The sequence below is a fragment of the Herpailurus yagouaroundi genome, unplaced genomic scaffold (assembly GCF_014898765.1).
Source record: "Herpailurus yagouaroundi ecotype Mexico unplaced genomic scaffold, PumYag 193, whole genome shotgun sequence".
Taxonomy (NCBI): Eukaryota; Metazoa; Chordata; class Mammalia; order Carnivora; family Felidae; genus Herpailurus; species Herpailurus yagouaroundi.
In genome coordinates this window covers 642694-666328 of record NW_024412424.1, presented here as the reverse complement: position 1 = coordinate 666328, position 23635 = coordinate 642694, and the positions used below count along the sequence as shown (strand labels likewise).

Sequence of the window (23635 nt, the reverse complement as noted above, 5' to 3'; positions counted from 1 at the left end):
ATTCCGTGTGCCAGTCCTTGAAGTAAACACTGCCCTTGAGTCTTCTCGGAAACTGCTTCCAGCAGCCTCTGAGGTGGGTTCATCTACAGTCCCCACTACACAAATGATAAACTGAGGCTCAGAGTTTAGTTCCCTCACCCACAGCCAAGTCCTCTCTTCAGGGGCAGAGCTGGGATTTGAACCAGCTGTGCCTGACCCCAGGGCCTGTGTTCTCACTGTCACGCTGCCTGCCTCCGTTCTGATCCGTGTTCTGACCCTGTTCACTCCCCGCTCTTTGTTAGGGAGGCTCTTAATCCTGCTGGGTCCGACTCCAACTTCCAGGGGTGGATCACAGGAAGTACCTCCCAAGCTGGGGATCAAGAGGAGGGTACAGCTCCCCCCTGCCTCCCACCCCATCCTGACAGCAGTCAGGCTGTCCCAACCCGATGGCCATCTTTTCTTCCCCCAATCTCTCCCCCAGCTTGGTGGGCTCCTTCATTTGTGAGAGGGACACTGGGGGCACCTGGGTCACTCCAGTCAACCCAGGTCCCAGCAGGCCAGTCTTTGCTCCTTTGTCGGAATAATCCTGAGGAAAGTGACCATCAGAGGATCAGAGTCTCTGTCGGGCAAAGAACAAAGGAATTTGTTCCCATCATCCTGAGGGAAATTCATTCAAGGGAGGACAGGCAGCAGAGAAGAGCTGCCTGTTCCCCACAGATACACTCTCACCAGAGGATTTCGTGGTTCACCCTCTGACTCACTAGGTAGTGAATTTTCTGATGCTAATTTTCTTCCTGATAAGGCAGAAGAGATGGGCACATCCACCTGGCCTCCTGCCTGGATGCTGGATCCTAGACTAAAGCATGACTTATGGAAATGATTTAAAATTCTCCGCACACAACTGAGCCTTCCATACAAAGGAGAAGAGCCATAAACCTATAATCCAGCTTGTCTGGGTGGAGTAAAGGTGTATCTCACTTGTTTCCTGCAGCCTGGCTGGAGGTGATGAGGGAGTATGAAGCAGGCTGAGGGCAAAATGCAGGCTGGCATACACACTCCCAGGTGGGATCTATGTGATATTCCTCAGACACTCCCAGCTACCCAAGAACAAAGGAAAGGGGTTCGAGTGCTTACCATGGTGCTGGGGAAACTAAGGCAAATGAAAAACTAAACTCCCTTACTGCCTACAGCCCATTGACAAGTCCTTGAAACCAGCAAAGTGACCTCCCTCTAGGAGTTCAGCTGCCTCGAAGATGACACTTTGCTGGGGGCAAAAGAGAACCTCAGTTTAACATTATCCCAACCTCAATGATCCTGTAAATCAACTTCCTTTATCTCAACTGCCCCAGGATATATGCTGGCAATCATACTCCAAGCTTATGGCCCCTGATATACATATAAAGGGTCTCATGACTGAGGTTGTATTAAATGGTAATTAGTGGCACTTCCCTAGCAACAGCTAGGTCCTGGAAAGGTTGCTTCCAAAATTCCTTAGAGACTTACTCTATCCCTGACCCCCTCCCAACCAGAGGGTATATAATGAGGTACCCATCAGGACCCGAATGCAGCTCTTCCTGCCCTTGGGTCCTGTCCCCATGCTTTAATAAAATCACCTTTTTTGCACCAAAGAAGTCTTCCAGAATTCTTTCTTGGCCGTCAGCTCCAGACCCCACGAGCCCCCCATCACCCCAAAACCTCATCAGAGGTTTGGCTCCCTGGGCCAGGAGCTTCAGTGCAGCCCTCAGACACAGCAGGTGCCCTGAGCTGCCCCCACTACTCTCAGTCATTCTCCTTTGTCCTTGAAAGGAAACTGCTGCTGCCCTTCAGACCTCCCACATTTGTCTTCTTTCCCGAATCAGCACAGAGACAGATCTGTAGATGGTTTATCATGAAATAAAATGTGGGAAAGAGAATCTAGGCATCTAGGTGAGAAGGGAATAGCGGTAAGCTGCCTCTCCAAAAGTGATCTTCTTTCCAAGGTCATGGACACTCCCTGGGCTGCTCCCGGGCGCCATGCTTCCTGTCCTCGTGTCACTTTAGCCTCCAATGTCCTATAGCCCCTCCCAAATGTGGTCATTCTTGAGATTCCTTTAGAGTTAATGGAAAGGTCACTTCCCAACACTTTTATTTACTTTTCATTTAAATTTTGAAGTTAAGAATTGGATTCAACAGGAAGGGAAAAGAAAAATCAGGATTGTTGAGTGGTTTCTATTTCCTATGGTCCTGGGGCTATCAGAGCTTTATAACCCTCTTTGAGGCTCCTAAGCTAGGGTTCTGCTGGCACTTAAATCCCAATGTCACTGTGTTTAAAATTAGTTTTCTTGAGGCACCTGGGTGGCTCAGTCGGTTGAGCGTCTGACTTCGGCTCCGGTCATGATCTCACAGTCTGTGAGTTCGAGCCCCGTGTCGGGCTCTGTGCTGACAGCTCAGAGCCTGGAGCCTGTTTCAGATTCTGTGTCTCCCTCTCTCTCTGCCCCTCCCCCACTCATGCCCTGTCTCTCTCTCTCTCTCTGTCAAAAATAAATAAACATTAAAAAAAATTTTTTTTAATTAGTTTTCTTTCCTTAATGCCATTCTGCCTGACCAACTTTAAAAATGACATCTTTAAAATAGAGAGAGCAACCAAAAAACAGATTCTTAACTATAGAGAACAAACTGGTAGCCACCAGAGAGGATTAAGGAGTGCACTTGTGATGAGCACGGAAACAAGTGTTGAATCACTGTATTGTACACCTGAAAGTAATATAACACTGTATGGTAAGTATAGTGGAATTGAAAACAATTTTTTAATGTTCATTTATTTAGGAGAGACCACAAGTTGGGGAGAGACAGAGAGAGAGGGAGCCCATCTGAAGTGGGCTCTGTGCTGACAGCAGAGGGCCCAATGCAGGGCTCGAACTCACAAATCCAAATCGCAAGATCATGACCTGAGCTGACCTCGGAAGCTCAACCCACTGAGCCACCCAGGTGCCCCCCCTTCCAAAAATAATTTTTTTTTTAATTTTTTTTTCAACGTTTATTTATTTTTCGGACAGAGAGAGACAGAGCATGAACGGGGGAGGGGCAGAGAGAGAGGGAGACACAGAATCGGAAACAGGCTCCAGGCTCTGAGCCATCAGCCCAGAGCCTGACGCGGGGCTCGAACTCACGGACCGCGAGATCGTGACCTGGCTGAAGTCGGAGGCTCAACCGACTGTGCCACCCAGGCGCCCCCAAAAATAATTTTTAAATGACCTCTTCAAAGAAACCTGTGAGAATCACATGACCACATTTTTATACTGACCTTCAATTCTTATGCTCATGCATAAATATTTACACACTAGTTACAGAAGTATGTTGATATTACATACATGCCCTATGCTTCTCTGTAGACATCATAACTTTTTACCAGCTACATAATATTGGCTCATCATCCACCCTTGACCTATCCAAAAGGTATATATGGGAAAAAGAAAAGAATTTAAAAAGAATACACAGTGGATAGAAAATATGAAAAGTCAGGGGCAATAAACTTTTTAAAATATTTATTTATTTTTGAGAGAGAGAGAGAGAGAGAGAGAGAGAGAGAGAGAGACAGAGCACAAGCAGGGAGGGGCAGAGAGAGAGGGAGACACAGAATCTGAAGCAGGCTCCAGGCTCTGAGCTGTCAGCACAGAGCCCGAGGTGGGGCTCAAACCCATAGACTGCAAAGTCATGATGTGAGCTGAAGTCAGATGCTCAACCAACTGAGCCACCCAGGCACCCCAGTGGCAATAAACGTCTAATGTAAGAATTACTCCTAATGTATGAGTAAATGTAATTGGGTTAGAATCACCAGTTAAAAGAGAGTTTTTAGATTTGATTTAAATAAGAAACAAATGTCTTGGGGTTCCTGGCTGGCTCAGTCAGTGCAGCATGCAACTCTTGATCTCAGGGTTGTAAGTGCAAGTCCCATGTTGGGTGTAGAGATTCCTTAAAAATAAAACCTTAAAAAAAAAAGAAAGAAATGTCTTACAGTATGGTGTATACAAGACACTCAATTAAAACATAAGAATACGGAAAGGTTTAGAAAAAAGGGAATGGAAAGTGACTACTCACTAGGAACAGGGTTTTCTTTTAAGGTGATGAAAATGTTCTGGAACTAGATACAAGCAATAGTTGTTCAACATGGTGAACTTGCTGAGTGCCACAGAACCGTTCATTTCAAAATTGTTAATTTTATATGAATATCACCTCATATTTTAGAAAATACACAAAAGATATAGCCAACAAATATTAAACCTGGGGTGGCAATCCTATTATCAATATCTGATACAATTGAAGGGAAGAGTATCTTATGTCACAAAGATGCTATCTATTTTTAAGGGGTCAAAAAGATTGTCAGTAGACATAAACTCATCATACGTAAAGCAGTAAATGGTAACCCACAGTGGCATCAATTCCAATACTTGGAGCTTTTTTTATCTTAAAAATTGACAACTAAAGCAGACAAGACTCAGACTAAGGACTCTATTCTCTAACTACTGCATCTTTGAACTATGGAGCACCTGTGTGGCTCAGTTGGTTAAGTGTCTGACTCTTGGTCTCGGCTCAAGTCATGATCTCACTGTTCCTGAATTCGAGCCCCAAATGAGGCTCTGCGCTGAGGGTGGAGTCTGCTCAAGACTCTCTCTCCCTCCCTCTTTCTCTCTGCCCCTCCCCCACTCATGCTCAAGCTCTGAATGAATGAATGAATAAAAACTTGTTTTTAAAAAAAGTTTGAGCTGTAAAATAGAGAGAGAAATGTACACCCAGGGAGGGAAAGACTCATTTTCTTCAAGCACATGGGGAATATTTATAGAAATTAATCATGTATTTGGCCCAAAAAACACTCAATGAATTCCAAAGTAATCTCTTTATGTGTTCAACTGCATTGCGGTAAGATTAAATGACCAAAAAAACAGCTTTAAAAAGACACTTGTCTGCAGACCAAGTCAATGAAGCCACTTTTTGGATCAGCAAAGGAGCAGGTCTGGAGTGAAAATGAAGAATTTGGTTTAGACACAGTGAGTCTGAGATGGCTCATAACTTCCAAGTGGGGATGATCACTGAGTTGCCATCCATTTACCAGACTTTTATTGAATTAATCAATGTCTCTGTTCTCTGTCCCAAAGCACACTGGAAATGGCAAACATCCTGTTACTACACTCTGTTAGTTTCACTTAAAATTTTGCTTCAGGGGTACCTGGGTAGGTCAGTTGGTTAAGCGGCCAATTTCAGCTTAGGTCGTAATCTCATGGTTCATGAGTTTGAGCCCTGCATCAGGCTCTGTGCTGACAGTGCAGAGCCTGCTTGGGATTTTCTCTCTCTCCCTCTCTCTCTCTGCCCCTCCCCCACTTGTGTGAGTGCACTCTTTCTCTCAAAATAAATAAATAAACTTTAAAAATAAAAAAACCCAAAAGTTTGCTTCATTAGGAAATAATCCAGATTTACTAGTTTTCTTGGTGCCCTGAGGGTTTCGTTTTTATTTGGTTTCCTTTCTCTTTTCCATATCTTTGTACTTGATATTATGTTACATTTAAATATTTATTTTGGTTTAGTAACACACGAACCTGATTAAAAATAAATCACAGTGGGTGAATGAATAGATAATACATCCTACAACGGAATATTATTCCGCACTAAAAACAAGCGAGCCATCTAGTCAAGAAAAGACATGAAGGAAATTTAAATGCCTATTACTAAGTACAAGAAGCCAGCATGAAAAGTCTACATACAATATGATTCCAACTGCCGTACATCCTGGAAAAGGCAAAACTAGGGAAAAAGTAAAAATATCAGTAGTTGCCAGGGGCTGAGGGGAGGAAGAGATGAAGAGGCAGAGCACAGGGGTGTTTTAAGGCAGTAAACTGCTCTGTATGGTACTATAATAATGGATACATGTCATTATTGTAATAGGTCAACTTATAAGATATCAGAAAGCTTATTGTATATAAGTTTGGCTTAAACTCACCTTTCATGAATAATTGAGATAAAAGCTTATGTAGTTCCCTATTAGGGTTATCGGAAATTACTAACCGCCCTATCTCGCTTCCGTAACTTCGCCTGCTTGCTAAATGGATAACTTAGGTTGCAAAACGCTCCCCTATCCCTTCTACCAACATCTGGCCTAGGAAAAGACCAACATGTAAAAAGTCTCCAACTCACTGCCTCATGGTATCTTAGGTGTCTAACTATGATTGGTCATTTTAAACCCTCTTAGGACAAAGAACTTTAAATTGATACGTTCCCACCAAAACTAAGGTTTGTATGTCACAATATAATTGGCTACCATGAAATGTTGTAAATTGTAATTGGTTAACTAAATAATGATGTATTCTGACTTGCTAAAATCCATATAAGCTCACTGCTACCTTTGTTCGGGGCCATTCTCTGCACTCTTCTCCTTAAGATCAGGAGATCAGGTTTGGCCCGGCCATGAATAAAATCTTGCCCCACTTCTATTCGGCGTCTGGTGGTGTTTTTCGACAGCGCCCTGTTTCAATTATCCATTTGTCAAAATCCACCGAATACACAACACCAAGATAATAATGATGTGTCAATGTAGGTCCTTCCTTTGGAACAAATGTAGCACTCTGATGTGAGATATGATGGTGGGGAAGGCTGTGTGTGTAAGGAGCAGGGGGTATATGGAGGGAGGGCTGGCAGGCAGTCTGGAGACCCCTTACCAGTTGTTGAATTTAGAGACTATTGGGAAAATTTAGAGTTTTACTATGCTTTTCTTTGTTTTGTTCTCTATCTGTTCATTGGAGATCTGAAGTGACCATAGATTTGATTTTGGGAGAACCCGCAATCAGCATGGGCGCGTGCCTGTGGTCAGCTGGAAAGGCTGTCAAGGTCTTGCGCTCACACACCCTCCACCCCACCTCCACCCCTACTCCCACCCCTCCACCGCTCCCTGCGTTCCCTCAGGTCCCGAGCGCCCCCTGCTGGCTATCAGTGGCGCTCGGGTAGAAGAGACCACACAGTTCTAGTCCTGGGAATCCGCCAGGGGGCGTGTGTAGGGTCGGGGTGGATCCCAAGCCAGGGGGAGCTGGCGGGTCACTGGGGGCCCGCGCTCAGCGGCTCCACCCGCAGCCAAAGCCCGCCCTCGGCGCGCAGGATGAGCTCCGGCTTCCTGCGCGGCTCCTCCTTGTCGGGCAGGACCCGAAAGCGCAGCAGCGTGAGCGCCAGGACCACCTTTATCTCGGTCAGGGCGAACGTCTGCCCGATGCAGTTCCTGCGGGCGGCAGTGGGCACTCACTCGCCAGGGACCCCAGCAGGTCCCGTCGCGCCCCGAACCTGGCCCGGGACCGCCAGCCCCGCCCGCAGGGATACCGGAGGGGACTAACCGTGCCCGGGACCCCCATACGGGGGTCCCTGAGCTTGCCTCAGATCCCAGCCCTGAGCTCCCAGAGAGAGGGAAAGGGCTCTGAGCGCACCGCGGAGCCCTTGGACCCAGCCACCCCCCACTGCCCAGGCCTTTACCCCCAACCTCTGGAAGAGGGGAGAGAAGGAGAACCATCCTCAACACCCCCTTTCCCGCCCCCACAGCCACGTCTGGGATCTCAGGCCCAGGCCCCTGCCCTCACCACCTCATCCCCACCTCCGATGCCCACTGTGCTCACCTGGGTCCCGCGGAGAAGGGAATAAAAGCCAGGGAAGACCTTTCCTTGATGTTTTCTGGGTCAAAGCGGAAAGGACTGTATACCTGGGGGCGGAGAGAGGCGGGACTGTTGGATGGGGTTTCCCAGGACAGCCGGCTTTGGAGACACAGGTGTGCGTTTCATGGAGGGAGCGATTTGCCAGGTCAGAACCCTGAGCCCTCCCTTAGGCCCCGCTAGGGAAGTGGCCAAGCATGAGGGTGGGTGGAGGGGAGGGAGGGGGAGGCAGCACCTCAGGGTCTGGCCACACGGATGGGTTGTGGTGGGTCCCAAAAATACTAACGAGGCAGATAACACCTGTGGGAGGGGAGGGGCCAGTCAGGAAGGGTTTCACCCTGCCTGATGGGCCCCTTTTCCTGTCCACGAGGCTCCTCCCCCTGGTGTTGTGGGCACCTTTGGGGATGACCCGGCCATCTGGGAGCACGACGTCCTGGGTACAGCAGCGGGAGACGACTGTGACCGGGGGGTGCAACCGCAGACTCTCCTTGATGCACATGGTCAGGAAAGGCAACTGGGCCAGGTCGTCCCTAAGGATCCCTCCCCCCCGCCCCGCAACAGTTATCCAGGGAGCAAAAACAGAGACCCTTACCCCCCACCCCCACCCCCTTTCTCTACTGCCCCATGAGATCATCTTTCCCTGTAACGAAATAAATTCCAAATGGATCAAATATCTCCAAACCCATTAAGTTGTGCGCCTTAAAGATGTACAGCTTTTTTTTTTTAATTTTTTTTTCAACGTTTATTTATTTTTGGGACAGAGAGAGACAGCATGAACGGGCGAGGGGCAGAGAGAGAGGGAGACACAGAATTGGAAACAGGCTCCAGGCTTTGAGCCATCAGCCCAGAGCCCGACGCGGGGCTCGAACTCACGGACCGCGACATCGTGACCTGGCTGAAGTCGGATGCTTAACCGACTGCGCCACCCAGGCGCCCCAGATGTACAGCTTTTTAATGTGCCCATCACACCTCAATAAAGTGGTATTTGGAAAAGAAGGGCGGTATCACAGAAACAGGAGAGGAAATTTAGCTGGGTATTTTTAGAAGGTTTTCTGTGCAAAGCACACCACCCAAAATCCAACCATAAAAAGGTTTACGATTTTGCATAAAAATTAAATATGGTTTACTGCAAGAGAGCAAATCAAAAGGCAATGAGTAGGAAACAAAAGAAACAGATCCAATGTTTTATTTCTCATGGTACTAGAGATCCTAGCTAATGCAATTAGACAAGAAAAAAAGAGAGTAAGGCAATCTGAAATGTGGGGGTAAGTGTGTCATTGTTGGCAGATAGTGACTCTATGCTTGGAAAACACAAGAGAATACACCAGAAACCTTTTATAAACATTGAAGATCCAGTAAGGGGGCGTGGGGGTGAATTCTTTTTCTTTAATCCCCTTCAATTTGTGTGGTGATGTATATTTTAATGATATAGTTAACTGGCTCAAAACTGGAAAATTATAAAACACCATTCTTACGACTCAACTCACTCATTTCCCATCCTCACAGTTTGCCTAGGTTCTTTTTTTTTTTTTTTATGTATTCTTCCAGAGCTACTTTTTTGCATTAAAAAAATTATACAGTAGCATACTATATACTATACACACTGCTCTTTATCTTTTTCAGGCAACAGTACAGCAATCTCTTCTTGTATATTTCCTGGGACTTTTGTCAAAAACAAGGGCTTCCTTATTATGGAGCTATAAAATAATTTCCCACAGTTTTCTCTAAAGCATTTAAGGCACTTTTATTTTTTATTTTAAATTTGATTCCATCCTGGGGCACCTGCGTGGCTCAGTAGGTTAAGCATCCAACTTTGGCTCAGGTCATGATCTCATGGTTTGTGAGTTTGAGCCCCACACCAGGCTCTGTGCTGACAACTCAGAGCCTGGAGCCTGCTTCAGATTCTGTGTCTCCCTTTTCTCTCTGCTTCTCCCCCACTCGTGCTCTCTCTTTCTCTCTCTCTCTCAAAAATAAATAAACATTAAAAAATTTTAAATATTTGATTCCATCCTGATGTTGTCATGTTACAATACATGAGAAGCAGGTTGAGTTAACTTTTTTCTGGATAGCTCTGCAGTTGTTCCAAAAGCTTTTATTGAAAACATGTTTTTGGATACAAGACTCCATACTTAGTATTTACTATGTTCACTGGCACAAAATTTATATGCATATGAAAAAAATTGTTTTTCTATGTTGAAATAACAACTAATTAGAAAAAATAAAAGAATAAGAAAAAGAAGAAGAAGAAGAAGAAGAAGAAGAAGAAGAAGAAGAAATAAATACCTGGATTAAAATTAGATATGAAATCTCTATATTCCAAATGAATTTATAAACTTCTCTCAATCCCAATAGAAGATATGATTCACCATAGCAATGAAAGTATCTTAGGGTTGTGGTGCCTGGGTGGCTCAGTCATTTAAGTGTCCATCTTTGGCTGAGGTCATGATCTCAGTCCTCGTGAGTTCAAGTCCCACATCAGGCTCTCTGCTGCCAGCACAGAGCTCATTTCAGATCCTCTGCCTCCCCCTCCCCCACTAGAGCATGCACTTGCTCTCTCTCTCTCTCTCTCTCAAAAATAAACATTAAAAAAATATATCTTAGGGTTAATTTAACCAAAAATGTATAAGATCTCTAAGAAAAATTTTGGACTTTATTAGAAGACTAAATAGTATTTCATTATCCAAAAATGGGGTATTTCTTCCACATTCTAGAATGGTATGCATTCATATTATGAAGTAATCTGTTTTCTACAAGTCAATCATATATTCAAGTCAACCTATAGAATATGTTCAATTCAAATGAAAATCTACCTGGTAGTTTTAAGAACTTGATAAACTTAATCCAAAACGTTTCCAAAAGAATAGAAGATCATGAAGTGCTAGGTCATTTTAAAAATGAAATATTAAAGAGGCGCCTGGGTGGCGCAGTCGGTTAAACGTCCGACTTCAGCCAGGTCATGATCTTGCGGTCCGTGAGTTCGAGCCCCGCGTCAGGCTCTGGGCTGATGGCTCAGAGCCTGGAGCCTGTTTCCGATTCTGTGTCTCCCTCTCTCTCTGCCCCTCCCCCGTTCATGCTCTGTCTCTCTCTGTCCCAAAAATAAATAAAAACGTTGAAAAAAAAATTTTTTTAATGAAATATTAAAGAGGCACCTGGGTGGCTTGGTCAGTTAAATGGCCAATTTCAGCTCAGGTCATGATCTCACGGTTTATGAGTTCAAGCCCCACATCAGGCTCTGTGCTGACAGTTTAGAGCCTGGATCCTGCTTCAGATTTTGTGTCTCCCTCTCTGTCCCTTCCCTGCTCTCTATCTCTCTCAAAAATAAATAACCATTAAAGAAAAAATACTTAGTGAAATATTAAAGAAAAGGAACTCACTCTACCATGTATTAAGACTTATTACAGGGGCGCCTGAGTGGCTCAGTCGGTTAAGCAGCCGACCTCGGCTCAGGTCATGATGTCACGGTCTGTGAGTTTGAGCCCCGCTTCGGGCTCTGTGCTGGCAGCTCAGAGCCTGGAGCCTGTTTCAGATTCTGTGTCTCCCTCTTTCTGACCCTCCCCCATTCATGCTCTGTCTCTCTCTGTCTCAAAAATAAATAAACATTAAAAAATTTTTTTAAAGAAAAAAAGACTTATTACAAAGATGCAGTGATAAAACAAACAAACACAAACAAACAAAAAACAGTGTGGCATTGCTGCAAAAATAAGAAAATAGACCCATGGAACAGGAGAGACAAGTAAGTGAAGCCCTAACATCTGGTAAGAAAAGCCCACAAAACCCTAGCATAAGGCTAGACAGTATGACTGTAAAAGAAAATTTGGACAAATCTGTCTCCATAACAATTAACTAGAAGTGCCCCTCAAAAGTCAAAAGGCAATCTTTAAATGAGTTATTGTAAGTAAATATGAAAAAAAGAGAAAAACTCAAAGAGAAAAATAAAGATGGGTACTAATCACATAACAAGAAATACAAATGGCTTATCAATGTATGCAGAAGAATGATCAGAATAAACATTTTATTTTTATTTATTTTTTTAGAGGGGAGGCAGGGGACAGTGTGGAAGAGTGGCAAAGGGGGAGAGAGGGAGAGAGGGGGGAGAGAGAGAGAGAGAGAGAGAGAAAGAGAGAGAGAGAGAGAGAGAGAGAGAGAGAGAGAGAGAGAGAATCTCAAGCACGCTCCACATTCAGCACAGAGCTCAGTGCGGGTCTCAGTCCCATGACCCTGGGATCATGACCTGAGCTGAAATCAAGAGTCAAACGTTCAACTGACTGAGCCACCCAGGCACCCCTGAATAGACATTTTTTTTAAAGAGACACAGAAATGGTGAATAAGTACATGAAAAGATGCTCAAAATCATTAATTATCAGGGAAATCCAAGTCAAAACCACATGGAAAAATCACCTCACACCTCACAGCTGTTAGCACGGCTATTACCAAAAAGACAAGAAATAACAAATGCTGATGAGGATGTGGAGAAAAAAGGAACCCTGGGCACTGTTGGTGGGGTTTTAAATTCACGCAGCCACTGTGGAAAATAATACGAAGTTTCCTCAAAAAAATTAAAAACTACAACTATCATGCTATCCAGCAATCTCACTTCTGGGTAGTTATCCAAAGAAGATGAAAACACTAACTCAAAAAGATATACGTAAACTTATGTTCATTGCAACATTATTTATAATAGCCAAGGTTATGAAAAACAGCTGTGTCCATCAATAGGTGAATGGATAAAGAAAATGTGATATATACATGCAGTGGAACATTACTCAGCCATAAAAAAGACATCTTGCCATTTGAGACAACATGGAGGGATCTTAAGGGCATTGTGCTAAGTGAAATAAGTCAGAGAGAGAAAGACAAGCACTGTATGATCTAACTTATGTGTAGAATCTGAAGAAACGAACAAACAACAAAAAAACCAGGCTCCTAGATACAGAGAATAGGTTGGTTGTTGTGAGGGGTGGGGGTGGAGGTGTAGGTAAGCAAATGGGTGAAGGATAACTTTCAGTTATAAAATAATTAAGTCATAGGGATGTAATGTACAGCATTACAGTTACTGTATTTTAGTTAATAATACTGTATTGGCTATAGTTGACTATAATTAATAATACTGTGGTTAATACTGCTGTATTGCATATTTGGAAGTCGCTAAGAGAGTATTTCTTAAAAGTTCTCATCACAAGAAAAAAAATTCTATAATTATGTATGGTGAAAAATGTCAGCAAACTAATTGTGGTGATCATTTTGTAATATATACAAATATCAACTCACTTTTTGTACACCTGAAACTAATATGATGTATATAAATGATACCTCAGTATTTAAAATGTTGGGAGTAGCCCCCAAAATGTGCAAAAGATGTTCAACCCCTTATTTAAATAAATATTCATTAAAAGAGGAAATATGAAAAATTGGCAAAGATTTAAAATTCAATACAATAATTCTATAGGTATGGGAAAGGTGATAACATCAAATTCAGCTGATAGGAACAGATCTGAAATAGCTATTAAGATGACAAAAACTGAAACTGTCTTTGACTCAGCAATTGTCCTTCCGGAAATTTGCAGTGGAGAGACCTTTACATGTGTAAGTGTGGCCCAGTGTTCATAGATGCTGACTTATTGTTTGTTTTAGTAAAAAAGTAGAAACAATCCAAATATCCATCAATGGGAGATGTTAAGAGAAATTATAGTACAGCCATATGTTAGAATATCACACAGCAATCAAAACAGGAGGAAGTAGGGGGCACCTGGGTGGTTCAGTTGGTTGAGCGTCCAACTCTTGATTTCAGCTCAGGTCATGATCCCAAGCTTGTGGGATCAAGCATTGGGCTCTGTGCTGAGCATGGAGCCTGCTTGAGATTCTCTCTCTCACCCTCTTCCTTACTCTCTTTCCTGCTTGCGTGCTCTCTCTCACACAAATAAAAAAATTGTTTTTAATTTTTAAAGGAGGAATATGGGGGACACCTAAGTGGCTCAGTCAGTTAAGCCTCCAACTCTTGGTCTCAGCTCAGGGCATGATCTCACAATTCATGGGTCAAAGTCCCACATTGGGTTTTGCATGGGCAATGGGCATTGGCTCTGCATTGGGCTCTGCTTGGGATTCTTTCTCTGCCCCTCCTCTGCTTGCACTTTCCATCTCTATCACTGAATGAATGAATGGATGAATGCGGGGAATATGGTTCACAAGTCCTATCACACACTGTAGGATGAAAGGAAAATCAAAACAGAGACTCTGGAAAGCAATTCAGCAATGTCTACTCTAACTGAGAATACTAACATAAGGGTCCTTAACAAAGGGGTGAACCAAGTAAACCACTGAAAGCTTTGCAGCACACAGAGAGAAGGAGCTATAAGACACACTTTTGAGTGAATGGAACAAGTTACAAACAGTATGTATATGGAAATGCAAAATGTGTTAATGGACAAAAAGATTATATAGATGATAGATGATAGATAGGTGATATAAGTGATAGATAGATGATGGATAATAGATGATAGATAGATGATAGATGATATAGATGATAGATGGATGATACATAGGTAGATGATAGATAGTTATTGATAGATAATAGATAGATAGATAGATAGATAGATAATTATGGAAAGAGACATAGCAAATCAATGAGTCTAAAAGTTTAAAAACCCCTCAGGAGACAGAAAGGGGATTAAGTTGGCAGGGGAGGATGTTAATGATAACCATAGTCTCCTTTGTAACGTCTCAGAACAAGAAGAACTTGTTCTCATCATTGCTTTTGTAATTCAAAACTATTTTTCAAAAACTCATATTCTGGGAAAAGGAAGAGATCTCAAGGATATGTTGTTAATGTGTAGACCTTAATTCCCACTTGGAAGGGGAGAGGAGATAGTTTTCATATAAATGTGGGTATAAAGATAGATGTCTTCTGGAAGGATACACAGAAAATCACTGACAAGTGTTCCTCCTAGGGCAAGGATTTTTTTTAAAGTTCATTTCTACTCTAAACTCTGTTTTGTATAGTCTTTTTTTTTTTTTTACAAAGTGTATAATTTTGTTTGAAGTCTTGTTGAAAAAGGTTAAAAATATTTCCCTACCTCACAGGACTGCTGTGCTGAGCGAAGGCTTGGAGTGGGAAATATTAGGTAAAAAATGCCTGTCCAGTCCAATGCCTCTTCAACATCCCCCAGACCCTGGCCTGTCCCAGGCCTCAGAATCATTTTCCTGGTCCCCATGCAACAGCTTGTCCTCTCCAGTATGTTTCCCACGCTATCCCTAGAAAGATCTTCCTGGGGGTGCCTGGGTGGTTCAGTTTGTTGATGTCCGACTCTTGATTTCATCTCAGGTCATGATCTCAAGGTTCAAGTGATGGAGTCCTATGTCGGGCTCTCCAGTAAGCATGGAGCCTACTTAAGTTTCTCTCTCTCTCTCTTTCTCTCTCTCTCTCTCTCTCTCTCTCTCTCTCTCCCTGTCTCCCTCCTTCCCTCTCTCTTCTCCCTCTCCCTCTTCCATTCCTCCCCTCCTCTTCCCTTTTGTCCACCCTGTCCTCTTGAATTAACTGCACCCCAACTGTACCCAAACACCTACTGATCATCACTCAGGGTCTCAGCTGAGACACTCTCTCTACTCTTATCCTTGCCTCTCTTACTCTCCATCCTATCCCTGCCCAGGGGGTGGACCCAGGGTGTCCTGATCTGAGTCTATTCCCCCAGCAGGCTGGAGCTCCAGGACACAGAATGGGCTGGTAGAATTGGAGATGGCACACAACTGGGGACAGAAAGGCAGTGCGGCAGTGTTCTCTGAATGGGGACAGGATGAATGAAGGTGTTCCTGGACAAGAATTGAATGATTTCAATCCCTAGGTGTCCCCCATGAATCCTGGGCTGAACAGTATTGAAGGAGTTAGGAGGCAAGAGACAAGCAAAAACTCAGGGAGTGAAGATATTTGGGGGGCAGAGAGAGTGTGATTTAGGAGAGAAAAGTAAGGGAGTGGAGTGGAAGTTCACTTACAGAATATGTGCTAAGTGGTATCATCTGCCTTCATAATTGTCAATAATTCTCTTAGCAGCCCAGATCTTTCTGTCACTTTCCCCTGCTCTCCAGGCTAGGTACCAGACCCCTGCCTCTGGATTCTGCTCCTAGTCTCTCTAAGCAACAATGACACAATCAACAAAAGTTCTTTCCCCTTCCCCAGCAGGGGAGCAGAGCCAATGAGAAGGGTTCCAGAACAGGACATGAGGACCTGCACTCACCATTCAATCTCTTTAGGCTCACGGTCCCTCAGGAGCTCTTGCACCTCCTGCCGACAGCGCTCCTGATACTCTGGGTGCTTCGCAAGGTTGTACAGGACCCAGGAGAGACCACTGGCCGTGGTGTCATGGCCTGAGAGGCAGCCAGACAGGCTTGGGTCTCTGGGCTTGTTCAGCACCAGAGGGTGGACAGCGCCCTTCATTAGGGCCCTCAGGGAGGATTGGGAAGATGGGGTGGGATGGGGTGGTCCAGGGCCCATCTGCCAAGTCCCTGGGATTGGACAGACTCCTACCCCCTGCAGTCCCACACTGGGATGCTTACCCCCAAACATGAAGGTGTCAGCTTCAGCTCGGATATCCTCATCTGACAATTGTTTTCCATCTTTGTCCTGGAGAGAGTATAAGACCACTCCACCCCACCCGCCCGCACACACAGCAAATCATATCCACTCTGAGAGCTCATAAGCCTAACTTGAGACAATTTCTGAAGCTCCATAATCCATCCAGAAACTATTACCAGAGGCCCCACCCCACAGGCCTTCTCCTCCGTGGCCTCTTTGCCTCCTGTTTTGTCCCTGGTGAGAGGGATCAGTGATCCATGAATATCTTCATGTTTCTACATGGTGAGAACTTACTGGAAAGAAGTTATTGGCCACCTGGATTACAGGAGACTGAATGACAACTTCCCTTGGAAGTTGGAAATGAGCATTGCTCCGGAGCCATTTGCTCTCATTCTAGGATAGTAAATCCAGAGATTCCTTATCTCCCCTGGTGATAAGCCAACAGAACCTGTAGACTTTGCCTTCTCGGTGAAGACAATTGGTTTACACTCCAAAACACTTTTCTCTACTTCTCTCTCTCTTTCTCATACACACAGAAGGAGAAGGAGAAGGAGAAGAAAGAGAAAGAAGGAGAAAGAAAAGGAGGGGGGGGAGGATGAGGGGGAAGGGGGGAGGAAGACAAGACACAGGCAGAGGAGGAGGAGAAGAAGAAGAAGGGGCAGATGTATCAGCAGTCCTATATAAGTTCCAAGATTCATAATGTAGAGGTACCTCTCCTATGATGGAAGCATGGTTGGTTGCATGTACAGATAAAAGCATCATGTAGCTCTCAGAAGAATTTTAGAATGAGGAACCATGGCTACAATTCTATGGCCACCCTTATTTCCGTGAGTAACAAATGGGCTTCTCTGGATTCTAATATACAAATAAATAAATACACACGCGCACACACACACGCACACACACACGCACACACACACGCACGACTACCTTATTAAGTAGAGTAAAATCTCAGGCCCTTCACAGTTGCAGACTTGGCAGTCCCCTGCAGGTTACATTCCATAAAGTCATCCCTAAAACATATCCCTAATCCATCCCTCCTTTCCTCAAACACCACCCATGACTCCCCAGTGCCCTCTGGATCAAGTCTAAGTCTTCAATTTGAAATATGAAATCAAGGTCCTTTCTACCTCTTGAATCCAGATCCCAGAGAAACCCACCTTGGTCAGCAGGAGCACATCAATGAAGTCCAAAGTCTTGGCCTTAGCCTTGGCCTTGAGGAAGTCATCAACACCGTCATCGGGGAGAGTGCGGCGCCGTTCCTGGATGACAGCATCTGTGAAGTTGTGCACCAGGCGGCAGGCTCTGCGGAAGCGTTGCCCATCTGGAGTGAGGTAGTACAGGAAGTCCATGTGCATGAAGATCTGCTGGTGCCGTTTTGCCACAAGGGCACTGAGCTCTAAGATGGCAGCAATATATTCACTAGGCTTCCTGCAGGATGAGGGCATGAAGGAAAGTAACAACTTAGCTCACCTGAAGGCTGAGAAAATGCCTGATACCAGCAGCTGGGAGATATAGCCCATCAGAAAACTGAGTATCCAGGAACAGATGGCCCCACAGATACATGGTGGGGATGATCCAGGACACGTGACTCTCCAGACTTTCTTCTCTCCCTGATTCCCATTTCTGTGAGCTGCCTCCATGAACCCAGAACCCAGCTGACACATTATGCTTCTCTCCTCCCTCTCCATACAGCTCAGATTTCATCTTCTCCCATTTGGTCAATGGACCCAATCCCCTCTCTAATCTTGCATCCAATTTCACACCATCCATTGTCTACACATCAGTTGGTCTTCTCCAGACTCAGATGTCCAAGAACAGCTTTGCCCATGACCCTCACCTGCTCAAACCTCAGATAAAGTTCATACCCTTTTGCCTGGATTTTGAATGTCCTTAAGATATAGCTCCTGCCAACCCTTCCAATCTCATTCCCAAGGTGGCTCCTTACTGTGGCACATGCTTCACTCATCCTAGTCCCTTGGCCTTTGTCAAACATTTCTGCTTACCTGAAAGGATCACTCTTTCTCTTTCCCTTCCTTGTCCTTCTTTGTCCAACTCTGATCCATCTCCTCCAGGAAGTCCCATCTGATTGCCCTGGTCATCCCTCCCCTCCCCATCTACTCCCTTGGGTCTACAGTTCATGTTCCCAGGTCCTGAGCAAGCACTCACTCCTGGCAATTGCTGTCAAAACTGAAGACACATTTCTGCAGACTGTCCAGGGTCATGAGGCTGATGTGCTCAAACATGTCCAGACGGGTGCTGCCCTCTGAGACCAGGCGCTTCCACTTGGCCTGGGCAGAGAAGGAGGCAGAGCTGGGGCTGGGACCTGCCTCCTCTGAACCCCTCTCCAACACCAACTACCAAGAGGGGATCCACCAGACCCAGGCTCCTCATCCTCCACCCCAGGCACCCATCCTCAGGGAGGACCAGGCTTGGGTGGGAGTACAAACTCTTACTATTAAGATCCCATGGCTGAGAGTCAGAAGACCTGAGTTCAAATCCTGACTCTGCCTCCTACGCCCCTGTGTGCCCTTGGTCAACTCACTGCTGCTCTCTGGACTCCACCTGTCAAAGCTTCAGTAACAGTTAATATGACTTGCTCTGTTGTCAGACAAACCAGGTTGGAATCCCAGCTCCACTCATTAGCTCACTTGCTAGCTGTGTGAATGCAGGCAAGCTCCCTAACTTCTCTGAACCTATTTTCACCACCTGTAATGAGGTAATAATAATCATCTTTACCTCATATGGTTGTGAAAATCAAATTAGACAATATATGTCATGGAATGTGCACATAGATTCTGGTGTATAGTAAGTTCTTGAGAAATGTTAGCTTTCATCATCTTAATTGTCATAAATTAAGAAAAATTCCCCTATGTTGAAAGAGGCGATTCATGGGCCCTGAGCACCCCTCCACCTTTTTGCTGGGTATGCCCAAAAAAGGCAAGGCTCTGATATTCTTTACTTAGGCATTTTTCAGAGTTGCATTTTCAGCAAACACACTTAAGGAATAAGGTAATATTTCCCACACACAAATGTCAGGCTTGCTTTTAATTACCAGACGTCATAGAGTCCCTGAACCTGGTATGCCTCTCCTGTAATGCAACATACTGCATAAGCATTGAAGCCCACCTGTGTTATCCTCACAGGATTTGGTGACTTAGAGAAATAATGCAAACCAAGAAGTACGTGTGCTTGCTGTGCTATGAGTAATAAATTGTTCTTTGTCTCTGACACAGGAGTCTCGTGTCTTCCGGCACAATCCACAAAACCATAACAATCTCACTCCTTAGCTTGCAAGTGTGAAAATAATCCCAGGCCCTTCACAAAACCCCCACCTCCAATTCTTCACTTCCTTATATCCACACCTTTTCAATGTGATTTTTCAGCAACTCCCATTAAAAGGTGGATGCTTTTTCACCACCTTTTGATTCTATAATGGCCTTTTGACTTGTTTTGGCCAGTCGACCATAGCAAAAATGACAAGGTGATCATCTTAAACCTAGATCTCAAGAGGCATTGAAGCCTCCTCTCAGTCTCCTGGAACCCTGCCTCAGCCATGGGAACAAGCCTGAGATGCCTTCTGGAGGGAGAGAATCACATTAAAGAAAGTTCAGTTGTCCAAGCTGAGACCACCCTAGATCAGCCTGCAGACAGCCACTCCTCGAACATGTAAGAGGGCTGAGCCCAGATATGCAAAGTACATACCTGACCCAGAGCTGATCACAGGCACATGTGATCCCATCCATGTCCAGAAAACCAACTGACTCACAGACAGGTTAGCAATAATAAACCCTTATTGCTTTAGACCAATGAGTTTGGAAGTGGTTCGTTAATTCAGCATAACTACTATGCAACCTTCATGGATAATCAAGTGGGTCTCAGGTTCGAAGGCTTCTTTGTAAGGGAAACTTTGAAATTAACACCTTCTGAGCACCCGCTATGTGCCAGGGACAGGAATACATTACATTATCTTGACTACCCCGCATAGTGGGGACCATTATTCCCATTATATAGCTGAGAAAATTGAGGCTCAGAGAGGAAGAGCAATGGCCCCAAAGCTGTCTAGGGGAGCCAGAATTCCAGACAAGATATCTCAGAGCCTCCATCACCCCCAAGACTTCAGCTGGGACCCTGGGTTCAAAAGACTCACATGCATGACATTTACACTGTCATTGAAAATCTTCACATAGTGCTTCAGGATGTTGAAGTGGAAGGCAGGTGTCAGCATGCGGCGATGGCTGCTCCATTTGTCACCAGCACTCAGCAGGAGCCCATCCCCTAGTAGAGGCAGCCGCAAGAAGTGGGCAAAGGCACTGCTTCCCCCTGGGTCCCCAAGGTTGTCTCCAGTCCCCTTCACCCACAGTTACTCACCCAGCCAGGGCTTCAAGAAGCTGTAGAAGACCGCGTCCTTGGGTGCAATGGCAGCTGACACGAATGAGGACCATCAGGGGTCATGGGGAGGGGGAGGGGAGGGGTTTGGGTTGGGGGAGTGGAGGGCCCAGCCAGGGGAATTCATACTCCCTCCAAGACCAGCTTAGCAGGAATGGGGACAAGAGCGGAGGAAACAGAGTGGGGAGGTGAGGGGGCACCATATCAGGCTGCAGCACAGAGCAGAGCAAAGGCAGAGCCCATGGACACACCCCTGTGTACTTAGATGCTCCCTAAAATGTGGCACAACACATGTTGTGCCAGTCCAACATGTTCGAAACACCTGAGCACAAATCAGCACTCCATAAAATGCCTTTACAGGGACCTAGGACATCGCATCTGTCCCAGAACTCTCTGACATCTCTTGACATGGCCCCAATACATGTTAACATGCCCTGGCATGAAACAACATGTATAACACACACTGACCTGATGCAGCATCCTCTGACATGGACCCAGAGACAATCTGACACGACTTCAGTCTGATGCAGCATCCTCTGACATGGACCCAGAGACAGTCTGACACAACTCACAGATGGTCCCAGGCAGGACTTAAATACGGTCCCACTAATGTCCCAGGCATGGACCAGATATGACCCGGCCATATCCTAAGACCTGCCTTGGACAAGGCTCACATAAGGCCTCAGCATTTCTCAGAAGGACTCGAGGTTCCAGACCTCAGACAAACTCCAAACATGGTCCAGACACGACCCACAGGAGAACCAGACAATCTCAAATAGCATCCCAGACAAAAAAAAAAAAAAAAAACAGACACACTCCCCACATGCCTTGAATATCCTTGGCCACAGGTGAGCCCCAGACATGACTAAGGCCATCTTCATGGTTACCATGTACCATATGCCAGGTATAACCAGGTATAAAGTATATCGGCCGTAACCAGAACACAGGTGGAAACATAAACGTGACCAGACCTGGCCATACAGCAGACATCGCACAATCACACCCTAGGTGTGAGCAGACGTGACCAGAGATCTGGCATGTGGGGTCCAGGCAAGACAGAGGCAGTGGCATCCCCACAGCTGCATCTGGGTCACCCACCACGCTGTCGGCAGCACAGAGACTTCAGCAGTGAGCAAGCCGTGGCCGTGGGGTGCCTACCTGGAGCAAAGAGCACAGGCTTGATGCAGGTGGGGTGGAAGATTCGGATGACTGCATGCCAGGGACCCACCCACCAGCAGCACACATCCCCATAGGTGCTCGCCAGGTTTTGTGTGTACAGAAGACCTTCCTCTGAGCTCTGAATCTGAAGAGAAACAAAAAGGATCCCACTCACAGTCTTTCTAGATGGCCAGATGGAAGGACCCTGCAGAGAAAAGACCCAGACCTGAGCCCTGTGCATCCTTTCCAGCAGCTCAGTCTCCTCCTGGAATCCTTCCCCAGACCCTTGGTACAACAACTGGGGCTCTTTGGTTACAGGAACAAAAAGTGTCTTTCCCCCATTTGGATCCCAAACACCACATTCACCTGGCTTCTCCTCTCTCCTCATTTTCCATATAAGAAAACTGAGACTCTGAATGATGAAGTCATTTGCCCCCAGTCTCCCAGATGGTAAGTGGCCTGCCAGAGATCTGAGCCCAAGTCCATCAGAATTCCAGGACCTGAGTTCTTAGCCATCAAACTGCTTTGAGCCCCAAAACAATAGCTCTGAGAACCTACACTTGCCAAGACTGGGTAATCAGAGCCACAGTAATTAGATGAGAAACTGACCCTGGGATGCAGCCCAAGAAAATTAAAGGGAGTTTTGCAACTTTTCCCCTGGAACTGTTGGGAATAAGCTCGCTTTACCATGGGGGTTGAGTTTCTTTACCAGAATGAAAGTGAAGCCATCACAGAGGAAAACAGAACCGAAACAATGAAGACAGATTCTTGATGATGTTATTTGAGACCTGGATCCAGCCATGCCTGAAGACAATGCTCCCTGGACTTCACTGTAAATAGATTTCCTTTCTTTGATTAAACCACATAGGGTTGAGTTTTCACCTCTCACAACTGAAGAACACCTTGGCAGCCAGAGAGAGCTGGGTGTCTTCCCAGAGTCACCCAGAATTTGGGCGTTAAAGCTAAGGTTTCTGTTGGATGCTGCTTTTTCCCCTGCTCAGCCTGGCCTGTCTGGAAGTAGAAGAAACAGAAGCAAGTGAAGGGAGCTAGGCTGGGGTAGAGGCCCATCAAGGAGATTCCTGGACCCTCAAGCAGAAGAGCAATGAACTTGGAGCAGACAAGATTGTAGAATAGGGTGGAAGGAACCAACCCACCAGAGGTGGGTGTCATGGGAAAAGCAGCTCAGGTACTCTGCCAACACTTGTTGCTCTGGGGATGGGGATGGGTGGGACTGAGGCCAGGCCTGGCAGGGGACCTCAGATGCTATTGCTGTCCATCGCACCACTCTGCCCTCTGCTTTAAAAAAGTTTCTGCTTGTCAGTCCATACCCAGTTCCAATAATTCCTCCTCCAGGAAGTCTTCCAGCCTGCCCCAGCAGAGGCCTTGATTCGTCTGTGGGATGACACAGCCATGTCCCTCTGGCCAACTCCTTACCTCACCAGGTCAAGGACCTCTCTGTCAACCCATCTCCTCAAGATTGAGAGTTCCTCCAGGACTGAGCCTTGGATTGAGGTCTCTTGGGGTCCCAGTGGTGCCCAGGACACCAGGGTTGGGGTGGGGGATTAGACAACAGTGGAAGAAGGAGACGGTGAGATGGGGATTGACAAACACAAGAAGGAAGAGGAAGATGGCTGAGAGAGAAGGGGGAAGTGAGGCCAGTGCCCCGCTGGTGTTGCGTGAAGCTTGGAGAAAGAGGGGCTGACAGCCGTGGGTTGTGTCACAGCCCATCACCACAAGCTCTGCATGAGTACCTGAGGCATTGGTGATAGTCCGGATCATGTCAGGGTGGCACAAAGTGATAAGGGGCATGGTGGGGCCCAGCCACGTCACAAACCCCTTCGAGTAGGCGGCCACCAGCTGAATTAAGACCCTCAAGCCCTGCTCTGTG

General features: G+C 45.7%; 1 protein-coding gene across 1 annotated transcript; it reads right to left on the bottom strand.

Annotated features, from left to right (window-relative positions):
* Positions 1-6882: 6882 nt before the first annotated feature.
* On the bottom strand, positions 6883-23634 carry LOC121011275 (cytochrome P450 4F2; the record flags this gene model as incomplete). The annotated part of the gene is made up of 11 exons (XM_040445547.1): positions 6883-7216; positions 7605-7687; positions 7873-7937; positions 8034-8167; positions 15863-15992; positions 16182-16248; positions 17361-17631; positions 18370-18491; positions 20351-20478; positions 20572-20625; positions 23499-23634. Coding segments are annotated over 11 exons (1368 nt in total), but the record flags the coding sequence as incomplete, so codon positions are not given.
* Between the last annotated feature and the right edge of the window lies 1 nt (position 23635).